Source organism: Melozone crissalis, unplaced genomic scaffold, assembly GCF_028551555.1.
Source record: "Melozone crissalis strain CALT ecotype California unplaced genomic scaffold, PUWL_Pcris_2 ptg000006l_1, whole genome shotgun sequence".
In the NCBI taxonomy this organism is placed as follows: Eukaryota; Metazoa; Chordata; class Aves; order Passeriformes; family Passerellidae; genus Melozone; species Melozone crissalis.
The window spans coordinates 17,036,115-17,055,167 of NW_026535784.1; the positions used below are offsets into that span (position 1 = coordinate 17,036,115).

Consider the following 19,053-nt stretch of genomic DNA (forward strand, 5'->3'; position numbering starts at 1 on the left):
TTCTCAAGATACCTAGTCTTTTTCTTTCAGTTATTCACACAGAGATTAAGGAAAGAGAATAATTAAACCTAAAGTGTCCTGGATCTCATATATTGTCTCACAGAGGAACCAAAAATCTGAAAAGCTGTTCCACCCCTTCTTTCTATCCTTTAGTTCCTAACAGTTAAGGTAATAAAAGCAAAAGGTCACCCCAACAGTAACTCCCACCTCTAGCAACACAAATGTTAAATTTGGACGGGAATGAGCCATGACTTTTTCCCTCTGCTTCTAAAAGATGAGTTTTAGGTGAATGCAACATCCTGGAAGAACAGAATTAACAAAGCATGCTAATGATCAGCCATAATACTGTAAAAGTGAAGGCAGGTGAGCACCTGCTTAGCAGCACATTTCAACCTTAGAAATGTCCTATTTTTAAGCCAAGAGTAAAAAAACCAATTAAGTTGGGCAGGTACCTGGGAGATGTGGATATGAGAGTCGACAGAGACCAGAAAAATAAATTGTGTAGTACTGAAGTGTCTGGGAGCAATCCCTGCAGAAAAGGAAGAAGCTGCCCTACAGAAAGGCTAACGGGGGCTGGAAAGCACCTGCTCAGTCAGAAACTGAGCCCAAATGGCAAACAGCTGAACTCAGATGATCTGGGAACTACTCTCAGCTATGTCACAGAGTTCCCAAGTCATGTCATCTCTTTGTGTCTCCTGATAGCCTCATTTTAAAAATAGTAACAGTAACAACTTCTTATCTTTGTAAGTCTTCACAAGATCTATGGATGACAATCACTTAAACAGGGGCCAATATTTTTAATAACTATAATATACTATCTTATAACCCTATAACAGCTAGTCTCATTCAAACACCAAAAATTTCTCTAGCTCAGTTATTAATTTACTATGGAATTACCTCATATTCTGTCAGCAAAGCTGTTCAAAATTTTTCATTTAGTTCTGTTCTCAATGTGCAATTTCATCTTCATCGTTCCACATGAAGCACAAAAATCAAACTGCTCTTCAGTACATAAATTTTTTAACACCATAAAAAGATAGCATGACATTATATTGAGTTTCCAATAAAAATCAATCCAATTTAAATAGAAATATAAAAGAAGGAACTCCTTAAGCCTTTAATGTAAAAAAATCACCATACACAATAATATCATGTGTGCAAGTAGCCATCACCCGGTCTATGAACTATTAGTCTGTATTACTTATTCAAGTAGCATCTGTTTTTTCTAGTCATTACAAGCATTTTCAGGAAGAGCTATCTCCTACTGCACGTTTCTATGAAGATTTGGTTCCTTACATCTGGAATTCCTGAAACAATTACTGCAGCACAGTGGCTGCAGAAAGTTAGGACTGGGAGATTAGTCTTGGTTCTGAACAGAAACCAGCTTCTCATCATTCCTTCTGACTGGTGTAAGAACAACAGAGTGATTAATTTCTTTTGCTTGAGGAATTTTATAAGGAGGCTATTTGTTTCAAATATGGAATTTTCTTCAGAGATCATTTGCTAATTGCTATTTTCCTCCGCCTTGTAAAAACAAATGTCAGCACAGTGTTAAAGTTTAGGACACAATATTTTGCACCAGAAAAAGTGTCAGAATTTGCACCAAGGTCTGCAGGGGCACACAGGCTTTATTAGGCTAACACATATGATTATAGATCACTTTTGGTAGCAGAAGTAAAACTGATTCTCTTTTCATGCCTAGCTCTCACAAAACACATTATCCAGTTTTTTATCTTATTCACTTGGCTAGAAGAAGTAGTAATTATTTTCCTCAGATATCCACACTATTAATTCTAAATATATGAGGCAAACCAGAATAATCAGGGTTGTAAGATGTTTACTTACCTTCTACAGTTGTTCCACGTGACAATGCTCTTGTTCAGGAATTACAGATAGTCTGTTTGTGGTCTGTGCAGGAAGTGGGGCCTGTTGTTTGCTGGTGTTCACTATTGAAAGTTAAAATAATTTTTATCTATATTATTAACAGCAAATATATCTACAGAGTGCTGAACTTGCATATGCAAGTTTGAAAAATAATTGAGACCTATCTGAACACAAGGCAGAGATGGACAGTACTGAAAGTACTAACCATGTTTGGTATTTAACTTCCTTTTAATGCTAGTAGGACTACAATGTCCTGATTCTACACTGATCTGGGAAGCAGCTTGAAGGTAGACAAATAAATTTGTGAATAAATTGTAGTGAAAATCCAAAAGCATGCAAATTTGAGGTTATGTAAGTGCCCCCCAAAATACAAACTCCTAAATTTGGCCAGTTAAGCAGAAACAATGGAAATTTAGAGTGTGAAATTCCTGACTCATTTTCACATAAGGGCAGCACAGATTGCCACAGGCACAGGTGGTGTGGCCTCAGCTCATTTGTCACACACATAGGGAGAGCTACCCGTTTCACCCAGTCGTCAACAAAGGTGACAGCATACACCTCAGAAGCAGGAAGGGGTGAGGTGATGCCTTTAGCACACAGATCCTGATACAGTATCTCAGTGGAATACTGATAAGGAAATGCAGAGATAACACTGTCAGGCAAATGCACGCGGAGTTGTTTATCCAATGCATTTTTGAAAGAACTGCTATAGAACACAAATAATATTTTGACTCCAGGTCCATCCTGTCCCTGACTATCCATTACTTCCATAAACCTACAAATGGGTTTCCACTGAGCTAACAACAAGAGGATAAACTGTGCCACTTATATCTAGCTATGTTCATTCTCTACTGACTACATCATTTGGGCTTTTCTTTTTACAAATGCAATTTAAAAATACAGTTTGGATCTTGGCACTCAAGCAGCTGAATATGAAATGAAAAGTAAAAAAAATTAAAAAGTTTTTAAAAAAATAACAGTGGATGTTGTTTGACCCTCAAGATGAATGAGATGAATCTGGAGAGAATGGGAATATAGGCTGATATCCCCTTCAGTGCCTGTGTGTAAGAGTGTTCTGCATGCATGCAAACTGAGCAGAGAAAAGGTCCTTTGTGCATCAGGGCTCTATGGAAAGCATACAGGGGCTATAAAAAGTTACCTGCATCCTGTAGATTTTATCCTCCTTTTTATCTGAAAAAAAAATTTAAAAGCTCCAAAGTCTTAATGAAGCTTCACAATTTTCTTGGTTATGTTGCATTTCAGAAACATGTAAGTCTATGTTAAATATTGAATACTATGAGAAGCTTTGCTTTTGCCAATATAATTCATGTAAATTGCAGAGGGAAAGATAATTTTTCAGCTATGTCAGGAACTGAGAGGGACCACCAAATAGGTGATGTTTCAGTTAGCCAAGATTAAACAAATTTCTCTTTCTTGTCTTGGCATCTATTTGCTGCTGTAGAAGGTGTGTCTTGCCTGTTCTCTTTGCTAAAAAGAAAATGTATTGCAGAATACAAGGAGGAGTAAGTCTGAACTCACTGGGATGCCAGCCCTGACACTGCTGAGCCAGCATTTGCTTCTGTTTCCTACATGTCAACTAACCTGAAGCTATAGCAACACATCAGAGATATGGCAGAATTTCCCCTATTTCCTCGAATCTTGTGGGAAAGGAACTATTATTTTAATAGGATAGCACTGAAAACAATACAGGAATTCAAATGAGAGGGAATTTGTCTTGCTGTCTCTTCTGTGGAAATTATAGCTGTCAAGCCCACTTGTATCAAATAGTATGGATGTCACAAACCCTAAACAGTCCAGGAAACAACTGCAGGCCAGGAAGCCTGAGGTTTTATTCTCTGAATCCTGGTTGTCACTGTGACCCTGCAATGCTCTTCTTTTAGGATGAGTTATGAAACCACCATCCATCAGAATTAACTTTGCATTACTGTGAGCCAGACAATGAGTCAAGAAATCTTGTATTTGTATCCCAAAATGTAAGGAACCAAGCTGTGACTCCATGAGCCAATGGAGCATCACTAAAAATGAATATATTGTTTGAGCAATGTAGAACAAGATATTATGCTTGAACTAAGGCTGCCCACACAGACTGTAGAGCAATAATATGATGATTTTAATAATATGATTCCCTGTCTGCATTGTCCAGTTCTAGTACAGGAATGAGAACAAGCCTTTTTTTTCTAACACATCTTATGCCACATTTGAAATACAATCAAAATAAACAAGGAATGTTGTTCTTACTCTAGGAAAATAAAGTCTGAATGGGAGTTTATGGTGATAAGATTCCAGTAATATAAATTCCCACTAAAGTATAACCCAACTAATTATGTTAGTGAATCTTCCAGACCCTACTAGGCAGATTCAGCCTAGTTATTAAATGCCCTGATTTATGCAACCTCATTCCTCTGCAACTTATTCTTGCCTTTTTTTTTTGATTTTGAATGATGTAGCATACAGTTCATGCACACTGGCCTGCTCCCAACAAGTAATTTTGTGCCTTGTGCCCAGGATTAATTTTTTTCTAGGATACAGCTACATGAGAATAACTACACTTAGTCAGTTACTAGACTGGAAGAGGTACCAAAGAGGTACCCAAGTGGTTTAGGGAAAATGGGCTAAGGAAGAGGAATAACAGCAGGGTAAGTATAACTTTCTTCCTTTTATCTGCATTGGAGACCAATTTAAGCAGCAAGCTGCAAATGACAATTCAGCAGTTTCTATCTGAGTTCTTTTAAAACTCTGTGGGGAATACATTCTACTCCTTCTAATTGCCATTATTAATTTATTAAGCTGTTCTAAAACCTCTTCTACTGCTTCTTGAATTTATGAAAGCTCTTCAAAGAAATTCTTGCAATAAAATTCTTGAGTGGGAATCTCACTAAGATTCTCTGTAGTAAATGCAAAGCAAGGAAGTGGCTTCAATGGATCCTTTTCCATGTGTTATTACTATCAAGTTCTATTTGATGAAAATCCTCTGTGTCTGGAAATACAGATCAGCCACTTAAAGAATACTTCTTGCATTAAAAAAAAAGGTATCCTGTCTTCTTTCACTTGTCTTGTGGATGTATTTAAGGGAAACTCTTTTTTGTCAGTTCATACCATTCAAGGGACAGTTACTATACATAAATGCAATGGCAGGGCCAGCTCTGAAGTCTAGAAAATGTTTGCATAACCCATGTTTGCATAACCCATGCATTCTTTTTTAGCTTTACAGCCCAGACAACATTTAGTTAATATTTATGACAGAATGCTGTTAAGCTCTCCTCTCCTCACTATATGTGCTTAATCCTTTGCAGTACTGTGAATTTGGAAGGTTGTAAATTTAATCCTTCCCCAGAGAACATTCTGTACATTTTCCCCCCTTTCCTCTGGTCACTGGACTTAATGACAATGACTCATGGATATAAAGCCACTAACAGTTTTACAGAACTAACATCCATGCTGTAAATTACTTTTTTGTAGGACTACAGTGACATTAAGCCAGTCATTTACTAAGCCTCCTAAGAATTCACTCCCATTCTCGAAGTATAGGCTTCCCTCTTTTTCTTCCCTTGTAATTTCTTTACTTCAAACAACCTTTTAGGAGTACTTTTCCATCTTTTCATCTATAAAATGTACTGTCACATCCTCTCAAGTACTCATTACTGTGTTTCCAGGGTGATTGTATTGTCTTCAGTGGATCTCAATGGTTTCTTTCAAGATTGCAAGCTATGCTCTAATTATAAGGAAAATATTGTCAAGGGCTGTCAACAAAGTCATCTGTAGCTATTTATAACCCATTATCATGGTAACAAATCCTAAGCTTAGCAACTATGGAAAGAATAAACTCTTCATATGGATTTGATCATATTTTAAATTATATTGGTATAAACCATGAAATTGATTGGATTGACTGAAATTATGGTGTGTGAAACGAAGGAATTTTATTTTAAAATAAACCCCATTATAGCAGTTCATGCACCTAAGCATCTTTCTGGGTTTCATGGATTGATTGTAGTAGGAGGCACTTAAAAATGAGAATGACAGACCAATAAGGGATTCTTATTCTCTTCAGTAAAATCTACTAAAATCAGATTTGAATTTCCATAAGACCTCATCATCAAAAATGCCTTGGATATACAACATTAAATGGCATTAAAAATGCCATTCTGAACATGTGTTTAAACAGGCATGATATTAGTGAAGCTACTCAAGACAACAGATGTCAGAAAAGTAATTCCTTCCATGCAGAATGAAAAGAATGAGCTCATAAATTTATCTCAGAGGTAGCCAGTGCTTTAAGAGCAAGAAGCATAAATTGTACTCACAGGGGAGTTCAGACAGACAAGAAGCTATTCACTCTTTTCTAGGTAAAATTGAAATGCCAAGAAATACTGAGTTGTAGACATAAATTAGTGAGTCTCCTCTTACTCCTGAAGAACTAACAAAACAAAAAGCAAAGTACTTAAGCCTTAAGTCATATTCAAAACCACTTTTGTAATTTGCTGGCTTTGTATTTTTCTTGTTTTGAAGGGAAATACAGTTTGCCATTAGTTTGCCATTCAGAGCATATTCTATATGTTCATGTTAATCTTTTTAAAGATATAGCTCCCTTCACAAACCAGAATCCATGAAATTTATTAAAACATTTCAGTCTTTGAGCAATGTCAGTAACACTCACAGAAACACATGGTAATTGGCACTCACACAGATATTTGATGCCAAATCCAGTTTTCTAGAATCCAAACTTTGTGTTTAGCCATGTCATTTAATTTATCTGTGGTAAGCATACTACCCTCTCCGAAGACCACAATTTTTTACCTATCTGAAACTCAAAAATTTTATTTTGTGGGAATTTGACCCTAGAAACAGGCTATGAAGTGCCAGCAGAACCATTTATTGAGTCCTGCTGCAGCCATTCATTCCATGTTTTGATAGCAAATTTTATCAAGAGTCACAAACACATAGAACATACAAACACATATGTACATCTCTGTATATTTTTCATACACACACAAAGCACTCAGGTGACAAACCTCAAAACTGGCACACAATATGACCAAAAATTAAAAAGTTCAAAGTCATTAATGCAACACACTGGAAAGACTGGGAGAAGCATTCTCACATTATATATATGTCTTCTTATAGTTTTGTTGTCAGATTTATTTCTTTAAACCAAAAAAGTGTTTCCTTAACATAAGCAGATCAAATTTGTGTATGACCAAGGTAACTCTGAAACAAACTTGAAGCATCTCTTGACAGGAAAGTCTTAAAAGGTCTTTCTTGATCTCCTCATGCCTCAAGATTTGTTAAATTTTGTTTTACTTTTATATACTTACCAGGAAAAGGATGAATTTTAGTAGCAGATACAGTACTTCTTGCATGTATGGAACTCTTTCTTCTTAGAACAGTAGAAACTGATGTTGCTACTCTTTGTTTATAATCTGCTTTAAACAAAATGTCTTATGTTAGCATCAGCCCTGATTAGAAGGAAAGCTTGTAAATCCCTTATTATTAAACTGTTGAATACCTTGGAAAGTGTTTAAAAAATCAGGAAGGTGTTGGAATAAGGTGATGAGGAAAACCAAGAGCCAGATGATTTGTATTTTTCTGAATGAAATTTTGTAGAAATTTAATTCAGATTTATCCCTTTCAAATTATTCCTTGCCTTTTTCTAAACTGCGTACCTTGAACAAATTTTGGAAGGATATTAAGAAAAGTACATATTTCAGTACAGGTTTGGACTCTCACTGCTGACAGTGGAGTAGCAAGGATGGACTGCATGGGCAACCTAGGAGGCTGACAGATTCCTTGCTAGTGTGGGGTGTTCATCTCAGATAGCACAGTCTGAGAGCAAGCTCCACACCCCTGACAAAGCTAGAGCTGGATTGGGCACCTCTGGCTGTTCCTCAGCACCCAGTTCATAAACTCTCAGTCCTTCCATCCTTCTGCTGCTCTCTAAATGCTGTGCTCTCAGTGGGCTTATTGCAGACATGGTGCAGCTGTTGTGGTTAGTCCTGTTCAGCAGCGACGGCAGTCCAGGGCCCAGCCAGCTTCTGGTGACAGGCTCACTCCAATTCTATGTAACAGAATTTATTTTTATCTTTTTCCTTTGAGAACACTAAGGAATTCATTAAGTTAAAATTATTTAGGTCATGAATTTTTTTATGACTAGCCAGTGGAGATCTAAGTAAAGCACTAAAGCCCCAAGTAGACATTGTAACAGTTAATGTCAAAGGAAGCTCTGGAAGTGGTCGTGAGACAAGAGTGGAAAGGAAAAGGCAAAACAAATAATTTCCAGTTTAAGGCCTTTGTAATGGATCAGTTGTAACCTTCACCAAGTTTATTTGGATATTTTATTTTATGCACTTATCAAAATAGCTTAATGATTCAGAGAGTCTCAGAGCCTACCTAGCAGAATATCTTGCAAGGTCTCAAGAGGAAATGAGTAATTCCACATTTCTTAATAGCTTTCAGCGGTGCTCAGAAATGAAGAGAAAAAATACCAACTGAACTATGGCTGGAAAAACTCATAACAGCTGTTTTAGAAACATAGCTAATAGTTCTGCTCTATTCTTTGAGCACCACTGGAAAAAAAATAGTGTATAGATGCCACCATTCATATGCAATGAAAGGTGGCATCTTAATATATACACATAAACCTTAAGTTTTATTTTTTTGTGCACTTGTATTTTTATCAGTAACATAATGATGTTGTTTATAATGTTATATATTATAAATTTAACTCATAAACCCACTTTTCCTCAAATAGCATCAAATGTATCCCTGAAACTAGTAAATTATTAGAAGCCTCAAAAGGGCATCTCTTCCTCCCTGTTTGTGTTCACAATGATTCTGAAAACTTGAATTTAATAAAAAAGTGTAGTTTAAGAATAAAGCTACTAAATCATTAGTCATCCCTACTTACAGTTCTACATTAATAGAACAAAATAGAACGTTATGACTCAAAGCAGAAAAAATCAGAGACATGACATTTATAAGTGGTTTTCAAATTACAAATAAAAGTCCTTTAAATTAAAGCACTTAATAGCCCACTTAAAAAGTCATAATTTACACTTCGTGGGTTTTATATACATGAAATCTGTCTCAGAAATTGCTTCTAGCAATAAGTAAGATATCATGTATTTTAAGCAACTTCATCTGGTAAGGAGCTCCTTTCATCGAGGTGGGGAGGGTACAAACTTGACATCTCAAGCAATTATTTTGCTCAGTCATTAAAGATATATGCATAAAGTATTTACATTATGCAAAAAAATCACAGAAACATTTTGTGTGTGGGCACTACTCTTCCTTCTGTTCAGTTATGAGTAAAGCTAGACTTCTGTTGCTCCTTCATTACAAAATCACCTGTGCATACAGTAAGGAAGACCAGGGGAATGGATAAGGATTATTATTTGGTTTACTACCCCTGTGACCAGGGCCTCCTTTCAGCAGCTCTGAACTACAGGGGAATGCACACCTGCCTGGCAATAGCAACTAAATGCTGGTTGTCTGGAGGCATGCTGCCCACTCAGGGCTGACACAAGCAGAACATCTCTGGAAACTGCTGTGAAAAGCACCTGAGAGTTATTCCCTCAGGTAACAGCTTAAGTAATATTCTTTCCACAGTGATGAAAGGTAATGTGCTCCTGGTGCCACCTACCTCTGACTTGGGAAGAGAAACAACGACCAGCAACTGACAAGAGGTCAATTTTCAGCACTGTTTTTGTGCAGAGGACTTTATCTTAATTGCTCAAAGATCTCAAGCTCAGGGTACCTCTACAATTTTATTCTTGTTTTATTCATTGTATATTGCTGGAGAAAATACTGTAAATCTGATTTCTACCTGTATCCCAAGAGAAGAGCCTGTCATAGCTGAAAGAATATTCTAGAAACAATTGTTTCAATCTCTGAACTAATGGCAAATTCTCTCATAGCAAAGTTCCAATCACTTGGTATAGTCAATAGTGACGTTTCAGAAATCACAGCAATGTTTTCTTTGCTGAAGTAATAGCAAAGAGATGAAATGTTATCTGGGCTTAATTCAGCTCTTGGCTTAATAAGGTGCACCGTGGTTGCCCTGCATGGGATTACACCACCAATGAATTTAAATAGCCAGTTTTTAGGAAGACAGATAAGTGTATATCTCCTCATATCTATCCTGTAATTTTTCCTGACTGTGACCTAAATAATTTCTTCAGGAAGGAAAGGGTATTTCAATTCACTTATACTGGTCATTGGGATTTTTGCTTAAAACTTTCCACAAAGTTTTACAGCAATTGTTTCATCTACTGAAATCAGTGTGAAACCAGAAGTTCATATCACTAAGCCATCTATCAAAATCCCCACATTTAATTTGCCATCAACAAGCTTGGATTTGCATCTACAATTTTTGCATCCACCAAAGAGGTGAGAGGTAATACTATCAATCATCTAAGTACTTTAGTCAGTCTCTAAGAAGCTTTTACCATTTGACAATCAAAGTATCAGTCTTAGCTACAACAATAGTCAACAGTTTTGTTATTATAAATTAATATATTCTTACTTGCATAGAAATTTAGATTGATGCAGATTAACTTTTCATTACTTACAGTTCTGTTTATTTTCTTGGACTATTTTGTAGATGACAATTGAAACAGTAAATACAAAAACTACTGCAATCATAGTGAGCCAAGTGATCTTCGTCATACACATTGGATCTGTCCATAAAATGTACAAGAGAGAAAATTAAGCAGCAAATCACTGGCAGCAGAGAAAAGCAGAACATTCCATCTGGGTAGGTTTATGAATTGTGCCTATTCCCACAGATAAAAACAAAACAAATTCAAAAAAAGAGAAGAGATTATGCCTTTTTCTTTCAGCCTTCTCTGGTTTTTGATGTTAGGTTTCCTGTCTAGAATTTAGCTTAATTTTTTCCTGTATTTTTATATCTATATTTCTATATCTATAAATATTTCCACGGCTGAAATAGATACCGATGACTGAGTAACTTTTCAACTCAGCCAATGAAAATGTTTCAAAGATGAACATTTATATTTAAGGTAGAACAAGGGTAACATGTGTCCCCTCTGTCTGCATAAAGCAAGGAAGGGAGTGGTCCATTGTCCAACATTGGCCTGTACTGGCATTCTTAACCTCCTGGTCTATCTTCATATATGAGAGAAGGCAAGATTCTACATATAGATTTTTTTCTTATAAAAAAGTGAAGAAATGTCACCAACAGGAGGCCTCTGGGGAATTCCTTTAAAGTTGCCTTGAGGAAGAATCACATGGGACTGGATAAAGGAGGTAGGCTGCTCTTTTGGACAACAACTGCTGCAGAAATGCACCCACATTCCACAGGGATTTAGTTCAATAACTAGTACAAGTCAGGGCTGTACACAACAAAGAAATGATGTGGAGAACTTTCCCCTCTGGTTGGTTGAATGGCCTTTCAACTGTCTTTGGCAGCTGCATGTTACTGCATACCTCAGCACTGTCAAATAACTGTTTTAAAAACCAGCTGTGTTACTATAACCCATAAAAAACCAAATGACAGACTGTAGCCAAACTACTGTTTCCCTTTCCCTGACTTAGAACAACATAATTAGACTTCAACTTCCCTGGTATCTTCTCCATGAAGCAAATGCCAATGACCCCATGGCTCATTCCTCCTAATTTAGAACTAAAAATATCTTTTATTACAGTAATCTAGGCTCCTTTTAAATAGAGCAGTCTACCTCATCTTGTAGTGGCTTGTAATGACTTGATTATCAGCCTTGCTTAGTAAAAGCCCTGAGCACCTCTTTAGCTGTTTTGAAGTAAAGAGAAAAAAAGGACATATTGTTAATTTTCATTGCTAATATGAGATTACTGCTACCCAGGTAAATCAGCATTAACAAAGGGTGGTTAGTTCATAGTATTGACACAAGTTAGCAGGGCAAGTTACAAATTATGCTCCTCTCATGGCTAGACACACCTATTAAAAAAAAAATCCAAACAAGCAAAAACCCAAAACAATCCTAAACTGCATTTTCTTCTCTAGGATTTTCCCTGGACTTATTTAACACATATAAATCCAACTCTAAAAACCATATTTTTTCCAGCAAAGGTACAGCATAAAATAAATTTTCTATGCAAAACCAAGTGAATGCAATAATTCAGCAATTTGCAAATGACAAGTGTTGTAGATAGACAGAATGGAAGCCCTAACCATGGTCAGGAAATCAAACAAAACCCTTTTGCAGCACAAAGAGAAATATAAAAAGCTGAAGTTGTCCTCGGGGGGAACTAAACTTAGTTCAGCTGTAGAATTATCTTTTAAGCATACTGCAGTGAGGCTATATAGTAGGCTACTGCAGTAAAACATTAGAATGGTCAAACTTATCTCCTGATTCTCTTATCACCATAGTTAACAGGGATTTTTAAATTTACCTCCAAGACAACAGGGTTATGCCATTATCAGGAAAGGAAAAAAAAAAAAATATTTCCAGGTTTTGTTACATGCAATGTGTGCATCTGTTGCTGCTAATCAAGAAACAGTGTACAGATCTTTGCTGTATTTCTTCTAGAAAAAAAAGAGTACAGCTAAACCTGCTTTAAATCATTATAAAAATCATCAGTCGTCTACTATGGTCTGCTTTTTAATAAGGGGTATTCAAAATTGTACTCTCTTCTTGTAAAATATTTAAATATTTTCAAATGGTAGTTGGAAGCAGACAACTACCTACTTGAGATTTTTTGCAAGATTATACTGTTTCTAGTTTGATTTCCATTCTGAATCTCTTTTGTAACTTACATTCCATATAAGACTTCAGTTGCAGTGAAATATTTACACAGTCATTTTGGTCTTCCATCATTGCCAAGAGACAAGAATGATTTATTTGCTTGTTGGCTGTGTTTTGTCCTCTGACCATAGAATTGTTGATGTGGATTTCTATCAGGTAGTTTGTATTATGCTCCACTTCTTTCTTGGAAACCGTAGTGAAATTAAAATATTTATAAAAATAAGTAGCATTTTCTGTTTTCACTTCAAGCGAGCCTTTTGCTTTTGGAAATAAAAATTAAAAAAAACTGTTATACAAGTGGTAAATCAAGAGACAACTCAAAAAATACAGTGAATTCTCTGTCTCATTTGCAAAAACATAAAGGTTTCTACATCACTGACTATGAAAAAGATGGATAAATATATACTGTGTAAAGTTACTCTGAATAGATCTAAAGAGCATTGGTTATCTTATGCATTTTCCCTGCAAAGTATAACTCTTTTTTGCTTTACTATCACCTTTTAGTTTTAGTTGTTTTTGTCAGTTGCCAAAGGCAACAGGCAAAAATCAGGCTATGAGAAGATAGAACCCTGGCAGAAGCGACATGATGATAGAGATTTGAAGTGCACACACTGTCTGTCTGCTATCATTTGCAGGAGGTCCTTGCTTCCCTTCAAACCACACAATATGTGAGGCTTGTTCTGTGTTTACCATAAACAGGTGAGATATTGCCAAAAGTCTTAGTTGTACAGGTATAACTGAGAACAGAGGTTGTCCATATATAAGCTTTTATTTTTCATACTTGTTCAGACAGCTGTTTTGTAACAAGGAAAATATATATATTTTCCACAGGTTGGAAAATAACTGTATTTCTTATATTCAGGACTTGGTGGCCTATTGCCTCTGTTGCTGACAATGTTAGAAAGAAGTATCCTCTTCCCCAAAGATTTTCAGATATTTGCAAGTGTATATGGCGGAGAAGGAATGGGCTGCTACTGCTCTGAAAAGATGTGGGTTGCTATCTCTCCTCTGTATTGCAGTGCCGTTCCTTAGTCAGTGCTGCTTTCTATAAAACATGTAAGGCCATTTCTGATGCTACACAGTTGAGGATAATGTAGACTACAAACACCAAAAAAAATGGTTATTTCTTCCATAGTTGCCATTGGAATAGTTACCTCCTGAATTAGTTCTTCAGACACGGCCTATCTTTATAATGCAGGCAATCTACAGGTAGAGTTCCATAATGACATTTAAAAGCAAATTCAGCTTGAAAAACTGTCAGAAAGTACAACTCCTTATAAATAAATTAAGTACTTTAGAAAGTACTTGCTACCAACATGTTTCACTGACAGCCAGGAATTAATGCCACTGAGAATCTGGCACAAAATCAGCATTTTCTAGCCACGCAAAAAAAGCTAAAAACCGCCATTGTTCACAGACATGCAAAGACCACAGAGAACCAGAAGCATATAATTTTCTTCTAAGTACCAAATAAAAACTTGCCTTTTATTTTGTAATTAGCTACTTCAAAATTAAGTATTTCTCTTATCCTACTTACTTTTTTTAGCTATTGACCCTGATCCTTGATGATCAACATTCACATCCCTCTTGGATTCACACTCTCTCTGTTTAGGGTGGGACTGTCGTTCCCTCCAAGATGACTGGCAAATACATGGAACATTTTGGAAATTGGTATTATTTATAATGACCTTCAACAAAATAGTCTGGGTTTCTCTTCTTTGTTGCACTGATGTTTTGTAAGAATTGTTAAAAGTACAAAGTGGAAAAGTGATGTTACTTGATGAGCAGGTATCCATGCAGGACACCATTACAGTGTTGGCTGTAAAAGAAAGAATGCTACATTAGTCAGACAGTCATATAGGACACATGGACATGTGCTTAGAAGCGTCATGTAGTGCATATTCCAACCATCTTATGATGAAATGCACTTTTTTTTTTTTTTTGAGGGTTATGACAAGATGTTAAATGCATCATATGTAAGAGAAAGCAAGCACAGTCTTCTCACAACCTAGATGCTGGATTTTATTTGCTGAATTGTGTTAAAACTCTTGTAATAGTAGCTGGAATTTCTGATGGTATCTAGTCACATTCCTGTTTCAAAGCTGTTCCAATTTAACTGTTCTTCAAAAGAAGAGAAAGCACATTTATGCTTCTTCAAAAGAATGGAAAACTTGTTTGTAGAGGGAACTCAGCCCTGGAACAGTGAGTTGCAACACTCCAATGTACTTATGCTGTAAAGTAGCTATAATCAGTATGAAAGCTTTCTTTCCAAATGACATTGAAACCACAGAGTGAAAATACACAGCAATGCTGTGAATCCTCCAGCCACACCCTTCACATTCTTTTATATTCAGTCAGCAAACAGGGACTTTAATTATGACCTTTGGGTTTGGTATTCGTAGTCAAATTTCAATATCAAGGTACCATAGCTAGAGTACATTAATGCAGTTCTGGCAAGCAGCAAAAACACATAATTATAAATGAGTGTGATTTGTCTTCCACATTACAGTAGAGCTTTATCATGCAAATTTTTACTTGGGTTAACTTTGAACCACTTTTTCAGTAACTTTGAAGTATATTTTCAGATAAAAAACCTCAAGAATAAAAAAAATTTGTGTGACCCCAACATGAAATATGTCTTTATGAATAACCACTTCCCAGAGCTGATGCTGCACTAACCTACAGCTTTATGTTTCCCATTCTAGTAGCACCCTTGCACCTCTATAAAGGGAAAATTTTGTATCCAACTCCCCTTATGAGCAACTGGAGCAATGTGATCATAAATCCTTATGAATAGAGAGCAAAATATATCCTTTAGTTTTTCAGTGCTCAGCTGCACTCGGCCACCTGTGCTCACAGAGCAGCAGGTTGACCTCAGAAATGATTCAGTAAGAGATTCCAGATAGGATACAGAAATAAAATCCAAACTCCAATGTCAAAGTCAATTATCTTCCCTTTACTAACACTACATCAGAGAGTCATGAACTCCTTATAAAACATAATAAATTGAAATGTAAAACACAGGTATAAAAAAGTTCATTTTGATATAAAAAGGAAGAATAACAGACAAAATTTAGGGTTTGATCTTTCCTTGAGGCAAGACACAGAATTTTTCTTGAAATGCTTACAATCTGACCCACACAACAGGTCACGGAGCAGGCTTCTGAGATTAAATTCTTCCACCTGAAAGAGGCATTTTGTGTAGAATTTGTCTGTGGAGATGAGCCGGGAGCAAAAATGGAATGCTTACTCTGCTCTCATGGCAAGCCATGGCATCTGGGCAACCAGTCTAAAACCACTGCTACAGCTTTCAAGGGCAACTAACCATAATTCCCTAACATATCCTTTTCACCAAGAAATCTGTACATGGACATGGGAAGCTGCTGACTGCCCTGTGACAGACATCTATGTTCAGCACTGCAAAGTCCATTTTGAACTGCACAAATGGCTGAACAGATCCCAGAGCTGCCTGTGAGCCTCGCTGTAGGTGTGTCAAAGGCCTGTTATCTGTTGTAGGTGTGTCAAAGGCCTGTTATCTGAGTGGAAAAGGTGTGAATGTTGTTGAGTTAGGGAGGGTGCTTCCCATCCTCTTGAAAGGTCTCTACTGAGACAGCAGATCAAATGACAATCTAGCATAAACAAACATTTTTTTTCCCCACATCACTTAGTCCTTAGAAAGGACTGTGGCCTTTCTAAGGAGGGATATAGATTGTTGAACACTTGAAGAAGGGCTCCATCAAAACTATCCTTTCCCAGTGGATTACATGACAGACAGAGAGCCATACCATACTCCTTGCTCCTTACTGCAGGACTGGGAAGCACCCTCCCAAATGTAAACATCATTCTGGAAACTTGAAAAGTTTTGTGAAAGGAAACTTGGAAAGGATTTTGTGAAATCTGAACACAGGCAGCCTGAATAGTAAAAAAGGATTGCTGAGATGAAACCATGCAGAGTAACTCTAGGGAACTGTTTTATATTCAAAGACCTGCAATCACATGCTTAATGTTAAGAAGTTCTGTGATTATTAAATTCTTCTATAGAACCTCTATTTACAGGATGGTTTTTCATATAAAATCCAAATCCATTAAAAGTATTCACAGGGAAGATCAAAATTTACAAAAAACTTGCTTCCCATTAAGAAAATGGCAAATATTTCACTTTGCATGGGGTTTGACTCTTTCATTCTGCAGTATTCTGTTTTGAGTGAGAGCTGCAGTGTACAGTACAGTTGCATTTTTTATCACTTCCTTATGGAAGCTGAGTTGCCACATAATACTGCAGAGATAAAAGACCTATGGTACAAGTTGGGGAATGCACAACTGATAGATTAAAGGAGATGCACTCCATCAAGTAGCAGGACCCAAGGGATAGGACTGGGATTGAAAGCATCAGAGCCCAAAAGGATAACGTCCTGCTCTAAATCAGTGTCATTTAAAGGTTCAGTGGCTTGTAACCGACAAATGCATTGCTTTACAAACAGAAAGGAAACATTTCACTTCTGGTAATGCTGAACTGTATTCTTTTGAAAAAAAATTAAAGGCTTTTTTTTTTTTTTTTTTTTTTTTTTGCAAATTGATTTCCCCCTAAATTGTTGTTTAATGATAAATTTCCATTTTTATTCCCTCTCCATAAAGAAAGTAAATGCTGGAATTTCCCCTGGGATAAGACATCCAGGAATTAGGAGCTTTCTGCCATTCATTTAGGAACTAACAGAGGAAGAGCCAGTGATTATATTTCACAACTCAAAGATTTCCAACAACTCTGTCTGCTGAAGTCTCATGGTGTAACCAGCAATTTGAAACACTTATAAAAAATTCTGTACATTTTAGGTTTGTCACAAAATCTGAAAAAACCAGTTTTCAACAGAGGGTTTTTGGTGAACCAGAGACCCAAAATCCTTAGAGATTTTGAATAAATTGTTCAACATATTTACTTTCTAATGTAATTCAGACATCATTACACAGTCTGTTATATAGTAATTTAGTTTTTAAAACATCCAAAATGCAGCAATAATTTTCATTTTCCAAATATAAATCTGTGCTGCTCCGACTAAGATTCTGTTCCACACATATACTTCACAATCTTATTTTAGACATGCTGTGATTAAGACAGAATTGCAGTGATCGCACTATTGCAGCCTAAAGCATGGAAAATAAGAGCAATCTAGAAAAATTATTATGGAAAAATATAATTATTCTTTGATATTTGACACTAAGGTTAATGTTCCCTTCTAGTAATAGTTCTGTAATTGTTTATTTGGATAATCTGTGCTACAAATACTTTGTTTACCTCTTCAGGGAGGTAAAACATTAATTATTCCAACATCTTAAACTGAATTATAAAAGTTATGATATTCAAAACTTATGACAGCTTACCAAGTTTGTTCATTTATAAACTATACAAATTTATACATTATATTCTAATTGCTGATATGTCTACTCTTTATGGTTAATGAAAAAAATATATAAGTAAATGAATCTGGATATTTTGATACTAAATTATATGCTTCATAAAGAAATTATGTTATGATGCCTGAGAATACACTCTTTGTCAAAGGGATGCTTTTTATTATAATAGTTATTTAGTCAAAAGCCTTCTTAGGAATGGATGTGACAAAACAATTTTAATTAACTCATGCAGTTTTTAAAAAGTAACTTGCACACATGCATAGTTTGCATTTATCCTAAATTCAGTATCAGCCTCTAGGATCACAAAGAAGAATTTGGCATTTATGCTACAAGATTTGCTTTACTCAGTTACATCCATTCTGCTCTACTTTTTGTAAGATTACACTGCATATCTCCTTCACAGACAGCATCTCATTGCCAGATAGTAATTGTACAAAGTTTTACAGCATTTAAGTATAAAAACTTCTAAAAAGTTGTTTCTGAAGACATGAGCACCTGCTATAAAAGAACATTATCATTTTCACTACTTTTTCATTATGAAGGCCATAAAAATACATGCATGGAAATAATTACCAAAAATTTTGCAGTGTACGGAAATTATGAACTCATTCCAAATTACCACATATAATTAGCTCTGTTGGTAAAAAATCTAACAAATAGAGTCTATATCCTTTGCAATTTCCAGATGTGTGCAGCATCCTAACCATTGCTTTTAGGAAAGCATGTGCCAACTTTTCAATTGCAGACTTCAGAACAAATAAAAGGTTATTTTAAAAGCTGATCACTTACCTTCATGGATTTTGAAAAATTCAGGTAAACACAAAATAAACACGATAATTATTCCTAGACCTAATCTGAAGACTACTGGTTTTCTCAAAAGCAAGCACATGTCACCAAGGCCCTCCCATCTAGCATAGTGATGGCAACTTCCTTCCTGGTTTAGCTTTTAACTTAGTGCAGACATCATGCAAAATAACACCTATTCATTTCCTTTTCT

The 19,053-nt window shown here is 36.0% G+C and overlaps 1 protein-coding gene across 1 annotated transcript; it reads right to left on the minus strand.

Annotated features, from left to right (window-relative positions):
• Positions 1–1,848: 1,848 nt before the first annotated feature.
• TMEM156 (transmembrane protein 156) lies at positions 1,849–18,945 on the minus strand. Its single transcript, XM_054290094.1, has 6 exons — positions 18,846–18,945; positions 14,185–14,466; positions 12,659–12,907; positions 10,473–10,580; positions 7,221–7,328; positions 1,849–1,946 (listed from the first exon to the last, which is right to left on the minus strand). Exons 1-6 carry the CDS (start codon positions 18,943–18,945, stop codon positions 1,849–1,851), a joined length of 945 nt encoding a protein of 314 aa, XP_054146069.1.
• Positions 18,946–19,053: the final 108 nt, after the last annotated feature.

Excerpts from the sequence above, each read along its gene's own strand:
- TMEM156 (XM_054290094.1), bottom strand. The coding sequence starts at position 18,945 with ATGTGCTTGCTTTTGAGAAAACCAGTAGTCTTCAGATTAGGTCTAGGA. Across the intron at positions 12,908-14,184 it reads AGGGTCAATAGCTAAAAAAA|CAAAAGGCTCGCTTGAAGTG; the intron begins GTAAGTAGGATA and ends TATTTCCAAAAG. Across the intron at positions 7,329-10,472 it reads CCAAGAAAATAAACAGAACT|CAGATTATAAACAAAGAGTA; the intron begins GTAAGTAATGAA and ends TTTTGTTTAAAG.